Source organism: Mustela nivalis, assembly GCF_964662115.1.
Source record: "Mustela nivalis genome assembly, chromosome: 10".
NCBI classification, from domain to species: Eukaryota; Metazoa; Chordata; class Mammalia; order Carnivora; family Mustelidae; genus Mustela; species Mustela nivalis.
Window position 1 is genome coordinate 22,625,360 of NC_139029.1, and position 23,549 is coordinate 22,648,908.

At 54.6% G+C, this 23,549-nt stretch overlaps 1 protein-coding gene and 1 long non-coding RNA gene across 5 annotated transcripts in view; both read right to left on the reverse strand.

Annotated features, from left to right (window-relative positions):
- Nucleotides 1-1,310: 1,310 nt before the first annotated feature.
- Nucleotides 1,311-13,736, reverse strand: LOC309841772. Its single transcript, XR_014299304.1, has 3 exons — nt 13,587-13,736; nt 4,309-4,424; nt 1,311-2,546 (listed from the first exon to the last, which is right to left on the reverse strand). It is a non-coding gene; the product is annotated as an uncharacterized lncRNA (long non-coding RNA).
- Nucleotides 13,737-16,402: 2,666 nt separating this feature from the next.
- SPOCD1 (SPOC domain containing 1) overlaps nt 16,403-23,549 on the reverse strand; it is a 30,079-nt gene continuing 22,932 nt past the window's right edge. For 3 of the 4 annotated variants that reach the window (XM_082685638.1, XM_082685637.1, XM_082685636.1), the window contains 7 exons: nt 22,752-22,877; nt 20,331-20,463; nt 19,746-19,896; nt 19,305-19,440; nt 18,656-18,745; nt 18,184-18,370; nt 16,409-17,240 (listed from right to left, as the gene is read on the reverse strand). In XM_082685638.1, coding sequence (XP_082541764.1) covers nt 16,576-17,240; nt 18,184-18,370; nt 18,656-18,745; nt 19,305-19,440; nt 19,746-19,896; nt 20,331-20,463; nt 22,752-22,877 — 1,488 coding nt within the window. In that variant the 3' untranslated portion in view covers nt 16,409-16,575. Of the gene's footprint in view, nt 17,241-18,183; nt 18,371-18,655; nt 18,746-19,304; nt 19,441-19,745; nt 19,897-20,330; nt 20,464-22,751; nt 22,878-23,549 lie in introns of all 4 variants that reach the window. The other variant, XM_082685639.1, reaches the window with a different exon arrangement.

Sequence of the window (23,549 nt, forward strand, 5' to 3'; positions counted from 1 at the left end):
TTCTCTCCCTCCCCCCGCCCCCCTCCCCCGCCCCGGAGGGCTTGGGGCAGCTCCTCCGTCGTCGCTGGGCACCAGCCTGTGCCGCTGAGAGATCGTCACTGTCCTGTGGCTGCCCTGCTGACTCAGGCCAGGGCCACCAGGGACCCCCGGGCTGCCATCTAACAGGCACCAGCACACACAGACCCTAACTCGTACATACCAGACCATGCTCTCGGGCACACTTAACACACACGGGAGTGTGGGCCAGGCCACTGACACCAACCCCAGGGTCAGGCCCACTGGTGCAAGCCAGGAAGGCACACATGTGAGTGAGCTGTGTGCACACATGTGCGCGCGCACACACACACACACACACACACCCAGAGATACAGGCAAGTTCATGGGCACATCTCTTATTCACAGGAACAAACTCACCCCTCCCTGGGTTTTGGATCCTGTGGGGTGAAGAGGGCGGAAGCTCAGAAGGGAAAAGGGGCAGCCTGAAGTCACTTCGTTTTCCCTTTACTCTGTCAGGCCCTGCCTGGGTTGGGCCCTGACCGCGCTCACCCAGCACCCAGTCTCTCAGAAACCAGGGGTGGAGAGGCAGGTATAAAGACCCGAATCCAGTTATTCCTGGTCATTCCTATAAGGTGCCATCCTGCAGCCAGAGGCAGGCAGGAGCCAGGGACTGCCTTCTCATGGGAGGTACCCCAGCGTCCTGGCTGGAAAAGGCAGGTGCTGTCAGGATGCCCAGAGGACAACAAATTAGGAACTAGGGAGGGATGCCAGTTTCAGGTCCTCCTTTTCTGCAGGACTGGGAGCGTTGTTGAGAAGGGGTACACACTGACTCCTCCCAGGAATGCTCAGCAAGGGGCCTGGCACCAAGGGCATTCCAAAACCACTATCAACTCAATAAAAAAAGAAAGAGAAAGAAATGAGTCAGAATGTAGAGGACCACCTAAGGGCTGAAAGAGCACTATACAGAGGCAGAAATAGTATACCCAAGCTCTCTGCATGGGTGTGTGTGTGTGTGTGTGTGTGTGTACGTGTGTGTGTGTTTATGTTGTGGGGAAGGACACAGAAAGCTGGAGGTGAGGCAGGAAACACATCCCTGTGGGCCTTGTAAGCTAAACCAGAAGTAGGTTTAATTCTGAAAGCAACCGAATTCAATGGAGGGTTTCAGATAGGAAACATCATAGTCAAGTTTGTTTAAGGAGAAACAGCTGGGCAGCTGGAAGGTGGATTTGAGGAATCCAGGATTGGAGAAGAGGAATGGTGAGAGGCTCGTTCATTCTTTCTTTCATTCATTTATTCATTCAACAAATATTTATTGAGAGCTTACTAAAAGTGTCTGCCCTTGGGTGCCCGGCTGGCTCAGTTGGTGAAGCATGTGACTCTTGATCTCTAGACTGTGAGTTCAAGCCCCATATTGGGCATAGAGACTACTTAAAAAAAAAAAAAAAGAAGAAGAAAAAAGAACTGTCTGGCATAGAAAGGGTGAAATGGATACAAGTTAGGACCTCAAGGAATTTCTAGAACCTGACCACTTAACTCTTGAGTTTATGTGGAGTTCACTGCCTAGTAGGGGAGGAGAGGCAGACACAAAAGCGTAAATACACGGAAGGTTAATGTTGGTGAGTACAAAGAAGGAAAATAGTGTCCAGTAAGAAGGCAGGGGAGGAGAATGGTAGAGGAGAATGGGGTGTGGGGGGGGGGGGTTCTAGGTGAGGTGGTCAGGGAAGCTGTCCTGAGAAGGTACCATGGGAGCAGAGACCTGAAGGAGGTGAGGGATATGCAGAGGAAGAGCAGTCTGCATAGTGGCAATGGTAAGTGCAAAGGTCCTGAGGGGGAGTGCGCCATTCCCTCACACACGGAAGACTTATGGGAAGTCGATGATTTCTATTTTGGACATACTGCATTGAGGTGCCTTCAGGACATCCAGGGACAGGGCCCAGGAAACAGGAGAGATGTGGGTAAAGATAGAGATGAGGGAGAATGGAGGCGCGGGAGTGGCTGCAGCAGGAGAGATTAAGGATAGATGGCAGACAGGGAGGAGCCCACGGTGTGGAGTCAGTTTCTGGGAGAATGGCTGTTGGGGATGGGGAACAGGGTTGGGGACCGAATGGCCAAAATAGCATCCCCACCCCCACAATGGTCCTGGTTCTAGCTTCCCTTCCTTCCCATCCTCCTCGGGGCCACAGTCTCTCCTCACTTGCCTGTCTACCCTGCTGCCTGGGAGGGAGGCAGGCCCGTTTCCACCAGGAAGTCCTCTGGCCTCCCTCTGCCGCCTTCCTGACCATCAGAGCCAACCTGTCTACCTTCAGAGCTTCTTTCCTCTCACTTCAGCAGCTCCCACAGCAGGAATCAGTCCCAGGGAGCTGAGGAGCTGGGACTGAGAGTCTGGCAGGTTGCAGATTTCCCAGGTGGCCTCTGAGTCTCCATTTCCCCGTGTTGCGGTTTGGAGAGACAGCCCCCAGCAAGACCTAATGGGATCAGAATTTCTGAGGCTCCTTTAGCACGTTTCAGATAGTTTTGGTGGTGTATTGTTAACTGTCAAACAACTGGCCCTGGGGAGGGACAGGGGAGGCACAGCCTTGATTTGTAGCATTTGCCGCTTTCCATGGTGTAAATCCTCCCATTGGGGTCAATTTAAACAGCCCCGATGAGAAGTCCACTGGCTGGCAAATTCCCAAACATTTAACAACGGGCTCTCATAAACTTCAACCGTGTGACATTCTTCCTAGGTGTCTACGTATTGCATTTCCTACAAAAGGTGGACTGGTATCCACAACCTCACCCACTTTCCAGCCTCCTTCTCAGAGGGGGCCCCCCATTTTTCTTTTCTTTTCTTCTCTTTTTTTTGGGGGGGGGCTGTGCAACTAGGCTATGGCTGTGGTCATTATAGACAGGTGACGTGGATATCTGGTCCAGCTCTGCCACCAGCTCCCAGGGGTTTCCCCTCAGTCTCCCCATCTGTGAGATAGGCAGCCACCGCTGGCTCCCCAAAGGCCCTTTGAACTGTGAGATTCTGCCATTTCTCTCATTCCTTATCTTAGCCCTGATGGCAGCTCAGGGCCTCCTCTCTCAGAACATTTCCCCAGCCTCCTAGACCCTCCCTGCCCCAGCAGCCCCCCACTGCCTCTGGCTCCCCAGGCTCCCCGATAAGGGGTCCAACTAATTACATTAGGATTTCATGCCAATTAGCAAACAATTACACGGGCAAATTGGTGCCTAATTTGGAGCAATAACGACAGCTCCAGTGGCCGGGGGGGAGATCACTGCACACAAGACTGTTCACCCAGCCTGGGCCTCCTGGAGCCCCTGGAGGTGGGGAGCTGCCTGCTTTCAGCCCCAGACCCGGGCCAAAGTCTGCAGTTCTCCTTTAAGGATCTTTAAGCGCTGTTTTTGTTGATGACATGGTCTGCCCAGGCCTTTACTAAGAGTAGGGTAGAGAGGAGGGGGAGGAAGAGTGGATCGTAAGGAGAGGGAAGCTGAAGCAGACAAGACCACCTTCATTGAGGAGATGGGGAGTAATGGGAGACAGGAATTCACTGGTTAAAGGCCTGGATGCTTGTGCAGGTCATTTGAGCTCAGGTCGAATGGAGAAAGCATTTAGGCCAGAGCACAGGCTCATGCAGGGGGTGGGGGGTGCCGAGGCTGCGGAGGCTGCCGAGGTGGGTAATTACGGCCAGACAGGGAATGCCATTGCAGCCACAGCTGATTGAAGCACGCTCCTGGAGGCCTGGGGGCTCAGGGGAAGAGGAGGGGACTATGCAGAGACTCATGCTGTGTCCTGATCTGTGGCCACCAGCAACCACTCATCCCACCTACAGCTGCCATGGGGCCCCCTCGAGTCTCCCCTCTTAACATCACTGGAACCCGCTGCCCTTGTCCAGGACCACTAAGACTGTAGCTGTAGCTGCCAGTCCTGCCCCTCATCCCCTGTCTGTATTTTCCCCCAAGTGATCACCCTAAGGAACAAAACAAATCAGATTCCTCACTTGCTTAAACCCTCAATGGCTTCCCGGTACCCTCAGGATCAGTTCAAGCACCCCACCTCACTATTCACTGCCTTTTCCTATCCAGCCTCCCTCCCTCCCTTTCTGCCCCCACAGCCACCTGGTGTGTCCTGGAAACTAGACCCCATTTCCTGATTGTTCCCATCATTCCCATCTCCCAGCCTCTGACTCTGCTGTTCCCTCTGCCTGGATTGCTGTCCCAACACCCCTTCTTTGTTACCAAATGCATCCTGCCAGGCCCCCCAACCTCTGCCTCCCAGATTCCTCCAGGAAGGACCAACTCGTCTCTCCTCCAGGTTCCCTTTGTCACCTTCTTATGTGCCACTGTTCACTCTGCATCAAAGCTGTTGGTATCAGCGTTGGCCTGTCCCACCGGGCTTGGAGCTGCTCACGGGTAGGGCCTGGAGCTGATTTACTCTGCGTCTCCTTCATCCAGCACAGAAAGCAAAGGAACAGAGAAGACGAAGGGATGAGACAAAAAAAAAAAAAAAAAAATTACCCTGGAGGATAGCGGGGAAACTGAGGCAGAGACCCAGAGAAATATTCATGAATCAGGTGGATGCTGCACTTAGAAAGGAAAGCTGAGTCTGCTTTCAGCCCCCTGTTCATCAGTGCCAAGCCCAGATCCCATCCCTCTGGGTTTTCTTCCCAAACACCCACCCAAATCTTGGATGACCTCTCTTCAACCCATTCTTATCCAGCTGTTTTCACCTCTGCTTTCAGCAAATGACATAGAGGAAACCCCCTATGAAGCTAAGGTTACCCCCTTAAAAAAAAAAAAAGGCGGCTCTCATGATGGCAATGGCACAGCAAATAGAACTGCAGCATGAAGGCTTATGGGCAGACTCAAGGAGGGAGCTGCTGATCATCAGTGTTCAGCCCCTAAAATGATCTCTAAAGAAATAAGCAACAGGGAAGGGACAGCGGCGGGAGGTGGGCGTTGGCTTCTCCAAAGGAGACCGTGCAGAGGCCAGGGACGGAATTCAGATCTTCCTGGAGGCAGGGGGATGACCTGGCTGACTTTCCCTGAGAGCTTGGTTCTCTCTTGGGGGGCCGCCACTCCATCTCAAGGCCCATCACTCACGTTAATTACCAAGAAAAAGCCGATTTCTCCTCATTTCCAGACTCGAGTGACAGTATCATTAGGCTCGTAATGTGCAGAGAAATTGTGCGTGTCTGTCTTGGAACATGTCCTGAGCCAGAGTGGGTGAGGGCACCCCCAGCTAGGGTTTGTCTCCAAGACGTTCCCTGTGGCAGAGAGCCAATCTCAGAAAGAGATGCTGGGCCGCCAGGCCAAAGGTATTCTCCCTCTCTGTTTAGTGGGTATCTGCCAGGTATAAATAAACCCAGCAGTTCCTATCTCAGAGTCAAGAGCACAAACCGCTTTTGTCTCAGTCAAACTTGAACTTAGGCCTGTCTGCTATCATGACCCATCCCAGTCTTGCCCAAACACTTTGCTCTGAGCTCCCTGCCCACCTCTGAACCACCAGGCTTCTGGGTACCATCTCATCTCTGGGAGTGGGGCGTTAACTCTTCCTAAACATTCCTTCCTCCCTCAGCGAAGCCAACATCCAAAACATGAGCAGATCTGAAACAACAGCCACTGCTCACAACGCTTTACATGCCTCTTCACACTCTTCATTTGCTTAATCCTCACTCAAACCCACTTAACATAGGAAACTGAGACCCACACAAGCAAAGTGATTCACCCAAGTTCATGTCTCAGAGCTAAGCTTGACCCCAGCTCTGCCCAATGTCAAAGCTCAGGCTGGAGACAGAGTCTTCAATTCAATCCATCTAGCACTCTGGGAATGTGTCCTCTGTCTCTGCTCCTGATACAGAGAATTGGACCCAAACAATCTCTGCCCTCAAGAGCTGAGGTTGGTGAGGGAGAGGCAGGATGTAAAAATATAATTATAGCTCAGTGTGTTCTGTGCATGACACAAAAGAGAAAATACAAAAGGTTTATCCTCACCAGTAATCAAAGACATGCAAATTAAAACAACAATACAATGCAGTTTTACCTACTGAAATTAATACAGTTGTGTGTGTGTGTGTGTGTGTGTGTGTGTGTGTGTCTGTTTAGAGACAGCACCAGTGTTGATGTGAACTGAAATCTGGGGCACTCTCAGACTCCGCTGACGGAGAAGTTAATTAGAACAACTTTTCTTACATTTTCTTTAAGTAAGCTCAATGTCCAATGTGTGGTTCAAACTCACAACCCTGAGATTAAGAGGTGCATGCTCTACCAACTGAGCCAGCCAGATACACCAAAAACAACTTTTCTGGAAGGCCATCCGGCTGTGCCGTCAAGAATTTTAGAAACAGACCTCTTAGGGATGCCTGGGTGGCTCAGTCAGTTAAGCATCTACCTTCAGCTCAGGTCATGATCCCAGGGTTCTGGGACTGAGCCCTGCATCATAGGGAGCCTGCTTCTCCCTCTACCTGCAGCTCCCCTTTTTTGTGCTCTCACTCTCTCTGACAAATAAATAAATAAAATCTTAAAAAAAAAAAAAACAAGGGGCGCATGTGTGGCTCAGTGGGTTAAGCTTCTACCTTTGGCTCAGATCATGATCTCAGGGCCCTTAGATTGAGTCCTGCATCGAACTCTCTTCTCAGGAGGGAACTTGCTTCTCCCTCTCTCTCTGCCTGCCTCTCTGCCTACTTGTGGTCTCTCTGTCTGTGTCAAATAAGTAAATAAAATCTTTAAAACAAAACAAAACAAAATAGACCTCTTAGACCTGTTAATCTGCTTTTAGGAGCTTTATCAAAGAAATAACTGAATACTGAAAAAGAACCATGCAAAGGGATACTTATTACCATTATTTATAACTGTGAAAAATCACAGCCAACATAAATGTCTAGCAGTAGAGGGTTGGTTAAATAAATTATGATATATCCATATATAAGAATATTATGCAACCATTAAAAGTCGTGTTCTTGAAGAATTTTTAATAACCTGGGAAAATGCTCACTGTGTAATGACAAGTTAAACGAATCTATACATATAGGATGCTCTTAATTCTATAAAAAAATTTAATCCATTCATTTATAGAAAGTCTGGAAGGAAATAAGCTGAGAGTTAATCTGAGAGGATTGTGGGTAATTTTTTGGTTTCAATCGGTACTTTTCTGTTTCTTCTAAATCTCCACATTTGTGGAGAGAAGTCAAAAATACATGCAATGTGGGGGGGTGGGGGAGGGAGAATGTCACAGGAGCATAGAGAGACTCCTAAGCCCAGTCAGGGAAGACTTCCTGGTAGAGGTGATGTCCGTGCTGACTCTCCAAATGCCTTACTCAAAGGAAGGTGGACTGGTTCTAGCTTAGGAAACCACATTTAAAGGCACAGAGGCAAGAGATAACCTGAGCTCTTGTGGAAACTCTTAGTCATTTGTGTGGCTGGGTGAAGGGGGCACAGGTAAACCCCCAGGCAGTGAACAGAGACCAGATTGGGGAAGGCATAGAAGACCAGGCTGAGGAGCTGGTGCTTTGCCCGGAGAACACAGTCAGTGGATGGTCCCAAGCAGGGGGCCTCCCAGGATCCAAGTTGGGCTTTTGAAGGACCATCCCCGAGGCTGCAGAATGGAGGAGGGAATGGGGCACCGGAGGGAGGGTGAGGCTCAACCTTGGCCGGGAAGGCAGGGCGTGCTGGGAGTCTGTGGCAGTGCCTGAGTGAGGGAGGGGTTGGCATGGGCTTCGTGAGGGTGGCAGAGAAGAAGAGAGGAGGAGCCAGCCGGAGCAGTGATGATGAGGACATCTGACAGGACTTGGTGATTGATTGGAGAGGGGAAGCCGGTGGGGGAGGGAAGGCTCTGCCTCTGACCGTGACTAGAGCACACACTGGCACACACTCAGAAATTTAGATCACACAGTTTCAGGAGGGCCTTCCCCCACCCCGTCTCCCAAAGGGGCAGATTTGGACCTTATTTGATCTTTAGCTGCCCACCCTGGAAGAGGCTGACCTTGGCCAGGTCACCACACTTGACCTCTGGCTCAACTGGGTGCCCCTACTCCCAGCCTGCATCCCCGGTGGGGGTGGACAGGGTTAAGGGAAAGCCCACAGGGAGTGGGGGAGGGGATGGGCAGGAGCAGACAGGAATGGCCACCCCTAGATCTTTCCTCAGGACCTGATACTCCACATCGTCACACACATGGACTTGGATACACAAAGAGAGAGCCCAGTCACCCTCTGGGATTCTGAGAGTCAAGTCACAGGCGGAGACATACACAGAGACAGCCTGACGCAGCTGTTCAACACAGGCCTATCGCGCACACAGTCACACACCCACCACCAAACAGCCACCGACACAGCCCCACACAGGTCTCACACTCAGGCCACTGTGCTCTGCTGGAGCCTCCAGGTCCCCCAGAAGGACAGGCAGAGGGCTGGCAGAGGGGCCAGCACGGGGGACTGGCACAGGGACCAACAGCCAAACGGGGCAGCCGGGAGGAAGGGGTTGCCAAGGCAACAGGCTCCTGCGGAACCAACCAGGAGCTTAGATTCTTGACTCTTATTTTTAGAAGTTGGGCCTGGGCTGCTTGGGCCGGCCAGCGGGCCCAGCTCCCTTGGGCGGTGCCTGAAGACACAGACACCAGCCTCAGCCCCGCTGGGGGGGTTCCGCTGGGCACTACCCATGCCAGTCTTCTCCCACATGACCCCAGCCTCCTTCCCCAGGTCACGCCCTGAGTAGTATCTTCTACTCCCTTCTATCTTCACACAGACCTGGGGTCCCGCCTGCAGTGCCCGTCAACCTGCAGTGCCTGTCAACCTCTAGGCCCCAGGGATCACGGACACAGTCTACCCCCCCACTATGAGCTATTGATGTCAGTGGTTTAATTTACAGTGTGTTGGGGGGAAAAGGGGAGGGTGGACTTTGGCCAGATTTGTGAGGTGGTAGGTATGATGCTTGTGTCTGAAAGAGTGTGTGTGTTTTTGTGTGTGTGTGCATGTGTGTGCCTCTTAGAGGTGATACTCACATCAGCTCTGCAGGTGTGTGTTCGTGTGTGTTTGTGTGTGTGTGTGTGTGAGAATTCTCCCTTCCAGGGTGTAAACTAGAGTTCTCCCTCTTCCCCAGCTCCCCTCGCCGCCCTTACCCCTGATCTCTACCCCTGTCTGGCTCTCTTAAAAATGGGGGGGAAGGGCAGAGATCTCAAGCTGGAGATCATGTTTGGGCCTGGGCCTTGCTGTCCCCCCTTGGCCAGACCCTCCATGTGTCGGAGCACCGAGCTCCTGATCAGGCGGAAGAGTGGTAGCCCTGGGCAGGGAGGGGCCAGACGGATCCAGGTGGACGGAGACTGGGAAAGGAGGGGGTTGGGGGAAGCGTGCTCCAGTGAGCTGACTTTATGGTGACTCCTCCAGCTGCTGGGGATTTCTCTGTTAATCTGGGACTGCTCTGTTTGCATCTCATTTGCCTATATTTGCATAACAAGGGTCTGGCTGGCACCAGAGATCGAAATTCCTAGCCTGAGTAATTGTGTGAAAAAGCCTCTGGAGATAGAGCGGTAATTTGGGGGTCAGGGAAACAGAGGCAGGGAGCTGGATGTACTGTGGTTGCTGGTCTCCATTCAATCCCAGAAGCCTCCATTTCTTCCCGAATACCAGAGCAGGAGGGGTGGGGATGTCAGTGAATCCCCATGGGAATGAGGATGGAGGGGCAACAAGATTGAGAGCCCTGGGTTCCCACGTGGACCTGGGCACAGAGCAGTCCCTTTGGTGGAAATGGCCTGAATTTGGTAAGAGCCAAACTGAGGGTGGGTGGGGAAGGACAACTCGGCTAGTTCTGCGCCCCCCACGCCCCATCAGCATCCAGACTTCCTCAGCCCCCACCACCTAGTTAAAAGCTGATCTAGCCAGAGTTCTTGGGATGGTCTCCTGGATCTGTCACTTAGCAGCCCCAATAATCTCAGCCCTGGGCAACAGCCACCGCTGCCCTGGGCCTCTACTTCAGACAGCCCTCTTCTGCATGGAATGAAGAATTTCAAGGTCCACAGGCCCACAGGGTTGTGCCCACCTGAAACTCCACCCCCTTCTAGACCACACCCCAACCCAGGACCCCAGAATTCCCTGCCCCAGCAGCACTAAGCCCACAGCCAAGCCCCGGATGTCCTCCTCCCCACATCCCTTCTCCTCAGACTTGATGGGTGGCAGAGGGTGGCCTTTTCCAGGAGTGTGGGGCATCCACAGATCTGCACAGGAAGCCCCTCGCACTGTTGTCTAGAGCTCCCTGGGTGAAGAGGAGAGAGAGGTCTAGGGGGAGGTCTAGGGGGTCTCCTGTTATATTCTTGCCCTAGGCTTTTTAAACATTTGGGGTGGTTCCAATAAGTTGTTTGATCTTGGGCAACCTACCTAACCTCCCTGTGCCCCCAAGTGGGGTTAATAATAGTACCTGCCTCATGCAGTTGTTAGGAGGAAGAACTGACTTAATTCACGTAAAGCACTTAGAGCGGCGCCTGGCACAGAGAAAGGGCTTGCAAGCGTTCGCTATTATTGTCTATATTACCCTGGGATTTGGCTTTTTTCCCTCCAGCTGCAGAAGAAGCACCTTCTCTTTCACTTTGAGAGATGGAAAAAGTAGGGATGGGGACATCGCTTCCACTCCTCTACCTCATCCCTCCAAGCCCAGCCCCTGCTTTGTTTGCCTCCCCAGCTCCACACCCTGAGGCCAGGCTGCCCGGCTGCGGGGACACTCAGGTCATTGGACAGGATAGAATGGCTTGTTTAATCTCCTTACTGGTTGAATGAATGAGTGAACAAATGAAAGAATGAAAAACAAAAATTAAATGACTAAAAGTCATACAGAAGGCTGGAATCACTAACAGAAGGACAGACCTATAGAAGACGTCTTGGCTTTGGAGGCCCACGGATCTGTTTCCTGTTGGCTTTCATTAGATGGTAGGCGGCAGAGGGGGGCTTAGGGGTCTGGACAGGCTTTCTGCAAAGTCAGCCCAGGGTTTGGTGAGTGGCTCATGCTTGGGGAGGGGGGTAGCTGTATCTGCGGGCGCAAGATGGGGATGGGGCATCTGCTTGTGTCTGGGTCGTTCTGTGTCCTGCGGAAGCCCAAGCATGTGGGGATGGCTCTGTATGAACCCCTGTATCTCTGTGTCTGTGTGTCCCAGCTCCGAAGCCCCTCCCAGCTCAACAATGAGAGGCCCTGGGGCAGGCCTCATCCTGGTGTGTGTGTGGGGGGGGGGGTCGGTGAGCTTCATTACCTCCTTATTTCCACCTCTGTCCCCCTCTGGCAGAGCCAGGCCTCAGTGCTCCCGCCTGTCAGCTGGCGGGTTAGCAGTGATAGAGAGCTCTCCTGGGGCCTGGCAGCCTCCACCATCTGGCCAGGCTGGTGTTGGGGGAGGTGGGGGAACCTGTCCCAGGACGCCCCTCTGGGCCCTCAGGCTTAGCACTGGTCTCGTCTTAGAGAGTGCCGGGCGTAGGGGCACGTGGGAGTGCAGGTGTGTGTGAGCAGCGCTGCACGTGTGCCCATGTACACGTGATTTCATGTGTGGCTAGAATGCGCGTGGATGGCTGGGTCTGGGTGTGACCGTGAGTGGAGTTTTATGTTTGTATTCATGACTGTCCACGTTTGTGTGTCCGCATGGCTGGATCCTTGTGGTCTGGGGTTTCTGTGTATGACGACCTATGTCACAGACCATAGGTGAGGTGCTTGGGTCTTGGCTCTGCAGGTTTTCTATGGAAAGGCCCCAGACACAGGTGGGAAAGGGACAGGGACCTATTCTCAGCTTTCAGTAGGGAGAAATTAAGCTCCATGTCCATTTCTTGATGATTCTCATCTCTCTCCCTTGGCCTGGGTGAGGCTCAGTGGTGCCAAGTCCCCCTAGAGGGGCCGGAAGTCCCTGTGAAGGAAACCACATCGCCCCAGGAGCCCTAGAGCCCTGTTCCTTAGAGGCGGCACCTGGTACCCCCCAGGCTCTCCAGGGAGCTCCTGTAGGGACTCCCCTCACCAGCCACAACACAGAAAGGACACTCATAGAGCCACTCGGAAGTAGTCACCCGATTAGCCGGTCATGAGGGGTGGCACAGCCTCACACATGAACCAGAAACCCACATGGGGGTCACAGCTCCACTGAACACGGGCACATGGACACACACCCATGCACCCATCTTGCCGCACAACAAACATTCACACAGGCACACAGATGGAAGGCATGTGCGTTTCCACACAAGCACATGCCCGTGAGTCACGAGGACAGGCATGCTTCGAGTTACACGCATGCAGACGTGCTTGCGTGTGTGTTCCCAAGTGTTCTGTCCCTTCCCACCCTGGTTCTAGTTCTCAGTCTAATACCCCGCTGCAGCTCTCCAGGGATGACCTTTGCAAGACAGGCATCAAAGGAGGGCAAGTGCCACGTGCATACGGGACCCCCTGGGAACACAGCTGTGTCTGTGTACATGTCCAGATTTGTGCACGTGCCACTGTATGTCTTGTAGTCTGTGTGGTTGTAGCTCTCTGTTAAACAGGGAAGCGTCTCTATGTGACACTGTGGATATTTTTCTGGATCTATGTGTATTTCTGGCAGGACTTCCATGTATCTCCATGAACACATTTTTTTGTGAGGGTGGATGACAGTAGGGGACTTGTGTATTGTGTGACTAGACCATGTGGACTGTCTTGCCGCAAATGTATGTCTATATATGTCTGTGTGTGTGTTTGCACATGTGTACATTTCTCATGTGTATATGGGTCTGGGGTCTGGAGTCCACAGGCTGGCTGGGCTGGCTCCCATCCCTGCAGAGGCTGTGGCCTGGGGTGGGGCTGGGTGGGACTCGACTGCATCCCTCAGCCACTGACAGTCGTATTTACAGAACTCCGAGTAGGACGTAATTGCTTCTATTAATCTTTCTCTGGTTGTTAATTGCTCACTTATCGGGTTGTGTATTATGCCGACTGTTGCTCTTAATTCGCCTCTGTAGCTGCAGGTGTTTGCTGCCTTATTAACTGTTAATCGGCGCGGCTAGGGATGGAGACTTAATTGGCCCCCAGAGTGGGACACAGGCGGGCCAGCCGGGCACTGCCAGGCTCTCAGCCTGTCCCTGGAACCCTTACCTGTGGAGCACAGGTGGCTACAAGGGAAGGAGTTGGCCCACTGCCATCCGCAGGCGGACAGCAGTCTTGCATCCAGCGGTCAGAGTGACAACTGTAGGGTATAGCCCCCATGTACTCCTACCTCCTCCCCGAAGCCAATCAACCAATCAGAATCCAGCTCCAACCCTCTCTCTCCATCACCAACAAACTTCATCTACCCAGGAGAGGAGCCAACCTCATTTATCTTAATTATGTGAACCTAATTGAGAACGAAGGGACCAACACAGAGTGGAACTGATTCTCCTCCTTTACCACCTCCTCTGCCTCCCCTCTGACCCTAGCAGTCAAGGCTAAGGTTACGGGGACTCTGGGAAAAAGGAAGGCAAGAAGGCCAGAGCAGGTAGGGCTGAAGTCAGACCCAGGAGGGACGTTCCAGGTTTTGAAGAGGCTATACAGAACAAATGGAGGCTGGAGGGGAAGGGGTGTAAGGACGTGCATGAGTGTGTGGGGGTGGTGATGGGTGGGGGATGGGGGTCCATGCTTCACTAACCTGGCCTCCAGCTTCCAAGGGCAAACAGGCAAACCAATAGTCCTCATCCTGTGCCTTGAATCCTGACATCTGGAAGTCCTTGCTGGCGTTTAGTTGTCAAGTCTGGCGCTGCAAAGGAAGTTAATTTGCTTCGGTTGGGTCCTGAGAGGAGCTGGATTCTAAGAAGGGAGGGTAGAAGCCATTACTAAGGGCCTGCTGTGTGCCAGAAGCAGCATAAGTGGATATAAAGGTGACATCTCTTCAAATCCTCACATCATCTGGTGAATTAAGGATTAATATCCCTATTTACGAAGAAGGAAACTGAGCCATAGAGAGGGGAACTAAACTTGCCCAAGGCCACACAGACAGGCGAGGGCAGAATTGGGATCCCAACCAGGCCTGGCATTGTGTGGGGGTGCTGGTCAAGGGTACTTGGACGAATTCATGCTAGTGGTTCAATAAAGGGCCAAAACGGGAGGTCACTATTACAGATCACCCACCCACCCCAATTCTGGGAACATTAACAAGCGAAACACTCACGCATGCGCGGCCCACGTGCCCCTCGGGCGGGATGGGAGAGAAGCAAAGGGAACTGTCCCGGGATAGTTGCCCAAACAAGTTCCGGCCCCGCCTCTATGTTAATGACATGCAGATATATGCAAATTTCTACACGCTACCGCTCAAACCTTTGGGAGAAATGGGACGATACGGGAGCGGTTGCTATGGAAACCCAAATGCGAGCCCCCCTCCCCCCTCTACCGCTCAAGCAAGCGCAGAGACACGTGCCCAAAGACCCAGGGTTCCTCGCTCCAGAGCCCAGAGGATCACGGAGTCTCGGAGGGTGTGAACCGGAAGGACCCTCGGAAACTGCGTCCAGCCCGGGGGAAGCCGAGGCCCGGAGAAAGTCGCGCCTTGCTCTGAAGCCGAGGGGAGCTAGGTGGCCTTTCCGGTCCCTGGGGACTCCTACTCAGGCCTAGCAACGTGAGCCCCGCCCAGCGCTGCTTAGCAACGTCCCTGGAGCCCAGCAACCTCCGGTCACGCCCCCTAGCAACAGCTCGCCTAATCCTTGCTCCTGGCCTCCTCCGCTGCTAGAAAGGCGAGGGAAGAGGCTTGTGGACTAGGGCCAAAGCGTGGGTGGAGGTCGTACTGTCCAGCCCCAGCCTCCAAGCACGCTGCAGGATTTCGCGGTCCACCTCTAGCCCTCTTCGCGGGGCGAGGTGCTGGAAGGCCGAGTCATCCCCCCAATTTGCAGGGGGGAGGGAGGGAACTGAAGCTCCGAAAGGAAGGCCCGGCCGAGAGTACAGAGCCTGCTCTTCCCTGAGTGCCCTGAGAAGGCAGCATACGCTCTCCTGTCTCCCTGAGAGGAAGCCCTGGGCCTGGGGAGAAGGGGTGCGCAGCCGTCTTCCCCTTGACCTGCCCCAACTGCGTTAGGTAAATGATCCAAGTTGCCGACTCAGATCAGGCTGCAGGTTGCATAGTAATTTGTGTCATTTACATACAGAACGGAGGCTGTGGCGCTCACTAGCCCGTCGGAGTCGGTAAAGTTACCGAAGGAACCCCGCTTTCTCAATCCTGATTCACTTGTCCAGTCCCCTTTCCGCGTCCTCCTCCTGCCCCCGCACCACACTCTGGGCCCCTCTTCCTGTCCCTCCGGCTAAAATTCCATACCTCTCCCCGCCCCCAGTTCGTCCTCTGGTCCTGCTAGCCCCGACCTCCATCCCTAGGCCGAGGGCCCCCTCTGCTGTCGGCCGCGGGTAGGGCAGCAGCAGAGCTCATGGGGCAGAGAAGAGGGGCTCCCCCAAACAACCAATGCCCCATCCTTCCCAGTACAGCACGCTCCAGAGCGAGGCGGGTGCACAGATAGACTTCCAGAGGGATGGACGGGGTATGCACCCCTTTAGGACCGGGGAGGCGGGGTGAGGAGGGAGGAGGGGTCAGCCAGAAGTTCTTTCCTCTAAGCAGGGCCCTGCCTCTTCCCACTGGGTTAGGCAGCCAGGGGGCAGCTAGTTTCCAGGTGGGTCCCCAGACTCAGTTCGTGTGGGGTCCACCCCATACTGAAAAGCTTTACAATTGTAGCTGCTGTTAGGAGCTCACTCCAGGCCCCAGGCAAAGCAGCGCCATCCGGCCCTAACACGACGGGCTTCCCAGCCTGCCCTGAATATCCATCCACTCCTTCCCAGGCCAAGACCCGTGGTTTTCTCCTGCACCAGTTTCTGGGAGCTGGCAAGACACGCAGAGAAGCATCATCCTAAATGGATCTCCTAACTTACTCAACAGACACCCATACACACACACACACACACACACTATCAGACATCCATGCACACAGAGGCACACACATGCTCACAAGCCCATGTGTACAGAGACACTCACAGATCCACATGGACACAGAGACACAGAGGAAATATGGTGGTACCCAACTAGCCAAATGAAAAAATTGCTGGTAACTGAAAAACAATGGGGGGGTGTAACTGAAAAATTAAAAATTATTGCAACTTGCTCTCCTTTTTCTCCCTAATAATCTCTTGGTGTCTGTGCCCCAGCAAAAGCCTCATTTCTGTCTCCCCCACCCTAGTTCTGCCCTCTCTCCCATGGCTTCTTCCTCCTAGTTCAGAATACTTGCAGAAATGCTTCCAGAACCCACCACAGCAACAGATGTGCCCTGGGGTGCAGTGATGGTTCAGGAGCTCAAGGCAAGCAACTGGCAGGGCTGCCCCCTCCATCCCCAGCACTTCAGCTCTGCTACATCTGTGTACAGAAAGTCACAGACACACCTACCCCGATCCACACCTGGCCCGGCCCCGGATCTCTCCTGATTAGCCAACAGAGGCAACCTCACCTTTGCCAAACTCTTTATTGAACCAAAAATCAACACCAAGCAGACCGCAGAACAAGCAACTCAAACAGCTGACCCTCCCCTGCTTCCTCTGCCCCTCCCTCTCTCTGGAAACAGCTCAAGATTCAGTCCTGGGGAGGGAATCAAGGCCTCTCTTCTGGTTGGCAATGAGGGTCAGGTCTCTCTGGGGAGGGTACACTCAGAACCAGCTCCATCTGTAGGAGCCAAAGAGTCAGGAGCCTGGCCAGGGGGCTCTGGAAATGCAGGGCGCTGGCAAAATAGGCCAAGAATTCCAGGGGTTGTAGGGGGCTGGGCAGGGGTTGGGGGAAAGAGCCCCTGGCCTGGGGAGCTCAGCGAGGCTTGGAGCTGGTGGCTCATGGACACCAGGGATTCCAGATGCTGGAGCAGGGCCTGGTGGGGACAGGAGGCCCTGTGGAGGTGCTGGCTGGGGCCAGATGGTGCTGCTGAATGGAGATGCCATGACTGGCACCAGCCTGGTTTGGGGGGCCACTGCCCTTGCCTAGGACCCTGCCAGGCCTCTGGCTCTCCCCACAGTCTCTCCCTGCCTCGAGAAGGCCTGTGCCAAGCACAAATTCCCTTTGGAGCCAGGCAGCCCGCGTCTTGGCTCGGCAGCGGAGCACCCTTTGGGGAAGGGGAGCCCTTCAAGGCCGCGCTGGGACTCCTGTCCTCTGGCTGATAGCTTCTCCTCTCCACTTTTCTGTTGAAGGAGACCATCTTTCGAACCTTCCCCCACAAAGGGCTGGACTCCGCTGTGTGTCGAAGCCCTGCCTTGGGGAGCAGCACAGCCAGGACCAGGCTTGAATGAGCAGCTTCCAGGCCTGGGAAAAGAGGGAGCAGAGAGACCAAGGGCCGGGTAGGAGAGAGCATACCATCCCCAGAAGCTGCACTGTGGCAGCAGCAGGTCTGGAGAGGAGGCCCCAAGGAGAGCTTTCTAGCAGTGAGACGGGGGCCCATGAGATGCTGGGAACAGTAAGAAGAGGGTGAGCCTGTCTCAGGCACAGGAATGGACTCCCCTGATGAAGGGTAGGGCAATGGATGGTTTGACCTCAAGACTATATGGGTTCAGTCTGCCACATTGTCCCCAGGACCGGCAGCCCAGAAAGGCCAAGTGTTCTGCTTGGAAATGGAGGCAGCTAACCCCCTGACCCCCACCCCCACCCCCACCCCCGGGGGCTTTGCTGGAGCCACACCCTGTGCACCACGGCCAACCTTGGCCTAGGACCACTGCAGTGAAAACCTCCCTCCTTCCCATCTTGGGTGATGCTTTTGATTGTCTGTGGGTCCTGCCTCTGTCCCGCCGTGTCTGCCTTCCTTGTGACCCCCCCAGGGCTTTCTAATCCGGATGCCTAGTTGAAGAGGCAGTCCATGTGGTGGTCAGCAGCCCTGTCTCTGCAGCCATGCCGCCCGGCTGTGAGGCCTGGCCCCGCTTCTGACTGGCCATGTGACCCCAGACAAGTCACCAGCTTTCTCCCTACCTCAGTTTCCTCATCTGTGAAATGGAGAAAATGACATCAGCATTCTGATGGGGGTTATTCCGAGGACTCAATAAATTAATAGAAGTGAAGCTTCTAGAACACTGCCTGGCACCCAGTAAGCAATACAGAGCTATGATGGTCCCTCCGTGTGCCAGTGTCAGGAAGTTCCCTGCTGAGCTGAGCTGAGCTTGCCTCCTCCGTGGACACCAGGGTGACCTTCAACAGCCCTCCCCGCTGGTCACAGGGGAGGGGAGGCAGGGTCTGGTTCTCGCATTGGGGCACTCACCGGGGCCTCCAAGAGGGCGCAGTCTGGGGGGCAGGGGCTGGAAGGCGGGCAGGGGCAGCAGGACCATGCCCACGTGCTCCACAGCTGCCAGGCCATGGCGCTGTTTGTTGTTGAGGTAGGAATAGAGCTGACGGCAGTTCTGTGTGTCCCGAGCCCCGTGCGGGCACAGTCTGACCACGCAGATGTCCTGCAGTTGCAGGAAGGAGGGTGGCTTCTGGAGCAGCCATCCTTTCCTCCTGCGAACACCCCGCCCTCATCTAAACCTCTGACGACCCTGTGAGGACGCAGGTGCCCCTTTCCAGAGGAGGAAAGTGAGGGACTTGCCCAGGGTCACAGAGTGTCTATGATTACAGGGGAAACCAGACCCAGACAGCCTAAGCCAGGCCTCTGCTCCAGACATGGAGAGAGACGGAGCACAGGGCTGGGGGTCCCCTGCTAGGAGGAGAGGGTGGTGCCCGAGGATGCCAGTTACCTTGGCCTCTGCCGGGCAGACGCTGGCCAGAAGTTCCCAGACAGTACCAGAGGGGATGCAGCCTGCCGAACGGATCACCTCAGGCAGGGTCTGGGGGCAGGGAGGACAGCCAGTCAGCCCCCAACTTCCCACTCACTTAGCGCACACTCCACACCCGCCAAGGCAAAGCCACAGCCTTCAGTGACAAGGATGGTATACCAGAACCCCAGGAAGGTCAGTGGCAGCCTGAGAAGCCCTGACTGTCCCTGGAGGCCTACAGCCTACCTGGACCCACCCTTGCAGCTCCTCAGAAGCTCCTTCCTCCCTCCTTAACCTTTCCACTCCCATCCCTCAGTTCAGCTTGACCATTCAGTCACTTGACCATCCCTCCTAACCCCCCCTTCCCCGGGGTCAGGGAGGCACCACACTCCTCTCCCAGGGCCCTCTCGCATTATGCCTTCGGTGACAGGGAGTCCTTGACCCCCATGTGTCTCCGCAGGAGTGGGGCTGGTGTCTCATTGGCCCCGTGCCCAGCACAGGGCCAGGCCCAGAGAGGTCCCCATGCCTAGTTCTAGAACGAGGGAGTAAGAGAATCAAAGAATGAAAGCAGTGTGAGGAGCTGACTCCCGGTGTGTGAGGGGGACGACCCTGGAGAGCAGGGCCGGAGTACCGTGAGGAGCCGGCAGCTGTTTCCAGACACCAGCTGGGCCGTGGCCCTGAACCGCTTGATGGAGAACATGTCCAAAGCTCCCTCCCAGGGCGGCTGGCTGGGCAGAGCCTTTGTGGGCCCGGCAGGCATCTGGAGCCTAGAGAGAGGGACAGAGAGGCCCAGACAGAGCAGGTTATCAGGCCATTCGTCACCATCTCCCTACTTTTCAGAGCAGGCCCTGTGTTCCCCATGTGGGTGCTGGAGCACTAGTCCGAGCATGGCCTTGTGGGGGGAACCAGCAGGTGGTGATGACTGGTTCTACTGCACAGATGGGGAAACTGAGACCCACAGAAGAGGCAAGACTTGCCCCAGGCCACAAAGAAAGAAGAGGCCATACTGTGTCTTCTGCCCCCCAGGTGGGTGCCCCGCCCCCGCTGACCCCTCCCGGCCCCAGCCCCACACCTGTCCTGGAGCTGTGTGGGAGGCTTCTCCCTAGCTTGGGGCGTCTCTGGAGAGGATGGGAAGGCTGGGCTTGGAGCTCTCTCGAAGATACTGTCCCCTATCCTTGTAGTAGCTTTGAAAGAGCTTGGCAGCTCACACGAGGGCTTCCAGTCTACAAAGAACAGCAGCCGAAGCTGACAGGCAGGCGGCTAGATGAAGCCAGCCTAGGGCTTTGGAGCCAGGCTTTGTTTTTTGTTTTTTTGTTTTTTTAAAGATTTTATTTATTTATTTGACAGACAGAGATCACAAGTAGGCAGAGAGGCAGGCAGAGAGAGAGAGAGAGGGAAGCAGGCTTCCTGCGGAGCAGAGAGCCCGATGCGGGGCTCGATCCCAGGACCCTGAGATCATGACCCGAGCCGAAGGCAGCAGCCCAAACCACTGAGCCACCCAGGCGCCCCTGGAGCCAGGCTTTGAACTGGGTTCTTTTCAAGGTGACCCGGGACACAGATAGGCCCACCTTGCCACCTTCTCCCCAGGCCATGGATCCCTGTTGCTGCTGAGCCCCCACTCAGCCCTAGCCTGCCCCAGCCCGTGTCTCCCGCCAACCCAGGCAGATGCGGCAGCTGGGGTCCAGGAAGTGGTGTTCGTGCTGCCCCGTGGTGTCCTTGTCCTGCTCTGTGGTGGCCTTCAACGTGGCTGCCAGGGCTGGTGGGCTGTCATCTATGGACACCATGGGTCCCTAGGAAGCACAGGAGGAGAGAGCAGTGGGCTGGCAAGGTGCCAGAGAAGGCAGCAGCTCTCCATCCATAGGGAGCCTCGGAGATAAGGTTTTTTATTTTTTTATTACAGAGATACGGTAAAGGTATTGGAGAAAATTTGGAAAATACAGAAAATTTGAAAATCACTGAAAAGTCACCCCTGGCCCCAGCACTCAGAGACACTTGTCCTTGTAGCAGATTTCCTACACACAGGGTGCGGGGGTCCTTTGAGTAAAAAAGCTGGGATCATATATTCCGCCTGTATCCTCATCGCATCTCTGAATTACAGCAGAGATGCCTGTCGTATTCCCCAGCACCTGAGTAAGTGGGCGGTGGGGGGAGATGGGGGGGGTAGAGAGGGGCCTCGTATGTGCATTGCCACCACTCCTGGATGGTGGGGTCATTCCCAGAGTTTCATCATTACAAACGGTACTGAGGACGTCCTTATGCAGAGAGAGCACTTTTCTAAGCTTTCATCTCTGTCCTCGGGACAAGTTCTCAGAAGCAGATGGCAGAATCAGGGAGAATGAGCATTGTTTTTTCTTATTTTATTTTTTTTTTAAAGATTTTATTTATTTATTTGAAAGAGAGAATGAGAGCCAGCCAATAGGAGAGGAGGAAGGTCAGAGGGAGAAGCAGACCCCCTGCTGAGCAGGGAGCCCGATGCAGGACTCGACCCCAGGACTCCAGGATCATGACCTGAGCCGAAGGCAGTTGCTCAGCCAACTGAGCTACCCAGGAGCCCAAGAATGAACATTTTTAAGACTTGATGCTCACTGTCAAATCACCTTTTTCCCTCACAACAGAAATAGCTTTAACTATAAAACAGGGACACCTGGGTGGCTCAGTTAGTTAAGGGTCTGCCTTCAGCTCAGGTCAAGAACCCAGGGTCCTGGGATCAAGCCCCACCTGGGGCTCCCTACCAGCGGGGAGCCTCCTTCTCCTTCTGCCCCTCCCCCCTGCTGCTTAAGGCGCGCGCGCATGCTCTCTCTCTCTCTCTATTAAATACAATCTTAAAAAAAAAATAAACACAAATCAAACATAGCTTTAGGAAGGTTTTGAAGGATTCAGAAGCTCCACTCTGGCCTCATAAACCACCTTCAGAGTAGCACCAAGGCACACACCTCAAATCACAGTTGGTCCTCTGGGACCAACTAAGTGACCCTGGGCACAGGGCTTCGGGTTCCTCATCCAGGACACTGGCATCACCCACCTCATAGGTCACTGTGACTTCTGAACGAGGCACTGTTGTCAAAGGGGCATAGAGTGGGGCTGGATAAGGAGTGAAGATGCTATTACATGTTACTCCCCTCTCCGCTTCTCTGCCATTCTCTCCCCGGTGAGGGCTCCTTTCTGGGTTTTCGAGTTCCTCCCTCTACACTTAGGTGCCATTTGTTTGGGGAATACAGATTGGTTTTGCTGGAAACTCCCTTCCATGCAGGCAGCGGGAGGGAGCAGGGATTTTTGTCTGTCACGTTCACTGTCATTTACTGAGAGCACGTGGCTCACGGGGTCCATCCACACTGTCCACCCCGGGACACAAAGCTTATTAGAGGCAGGTGAGCATCTGAGCCACCGAACACCTAAGCCAAACCAGACCAGCCTCCCGGGAGTGACTGAAATAAGCCGAGGGGGAGTTCTGATCATCTGCGGGAGGCTGAACTGGTGATGAGTTCATTGATTTGAGGGCTGCTGAGCCACGGTGACAGGCCACGTGCAAGACAAGGGAGGCGGGGTGGGGGGGGATGGGGGGGCAGTGCACAACAGGGAGGAAGGAGCAGATCCCCAGCGATGCAAGGGGAGTATAGTGACAGCCCTGGGCTCTGGGTGGTTCTGCGCCCCCAGCACCCCAAAGTCCTGCTACCAAAGAGAGTAGGTCTCTGTTCCTCATATCCAAAAACAGTCGCTGACTCAAACAGTGTGACCCTCCTGCTTCCCAACCAGAGATCTGGCAAGAACAACTGGGACTGAAGAAAGCAGCAGTGATAAGACTCATTCTCACTCCCATGGGATGACCTGGCATTGGGCAGGACGGAGGGGACCACCGAGAAGGTGAGGACAGGCCAGTCCCAGGGGTTCCGTCCTGCCCCCTGTTCGGCTGGACCCCTATGGCAACGACCATCCCCTTGTTCGCCGTGAAAACCCTGGCACTCACAGTGGCCCAGCAACTTGGCTCAAGGCCACCCAGCTGCCAAGGTGAGGAGTGGGACCCTGGGTGCCAGACCACCCCTCCTCCCCGCCCCCAGTACCAGGTCAGGCGGCCGCTTACCACCAGGTCCTCCAGGGTCAGCGTCTGGTCCACGTCCCGCGGGATCTCCACTTCACCCTTGTGGGTCAGTTTGAAGGCCGGGAGGCTGCACGACTCCTTCTGTTGCTGCTCAATGATCTCCAGGCCCTGGGGGGGGGGGGTGGCAAGTAGCCCCAACTCAGCCAGATCAGGGGGTCCCAGTCTACTAGGAACCCCGGTGTTCACTTTCCCCCGGGGAGGCCCCTCTCCTGCGGACTCCCTCCTGGGCCACCCCTTCCTCTCCCTTCACACTTCTGCTTCCACCCTTCCCCATGCCTAACAAGCCCTCCCCGCTCAGCCCTACTGCTCCAGAGCTCACTCATTCTCCCTCCAAACTCGAGCCTTGCCTCCTCCAACAAGCCTTCTTGGACTTCATCTTCTCCCACAAGTCAATTCTGCCTCTGACTGTGCCCCACCCTCTGGTTTGGGAAGAACACGGTGCAGTGGGAAAAGTGTAGGCTCGGAAGCATCAGCTGGGTCGTGACTAGAGACCCCCCAAGGCAGTGTGGCTTTGGACAAGCACTTCACTGCTCTGAGCCTCCATGTATCTGTTTTCGAGGAATTAAATTAAGGGCATTAAATTAAATGACAAATGTAGAATGCTTGGCTGGAGTCTGGCTCACAGTAAATGCTACCTGTCATTCTTATTGTTGATCAACGTCATCTTATCTGAAATGTTTCCTGGAAGCCTGGAGGAGGTCCCGTCCTCCCTGGCGGGGCTCGCCTCACAGCTGAGGGCTCCCGCGCTTACATGGCCACGGCCCTTCACAAGGTCTCTTG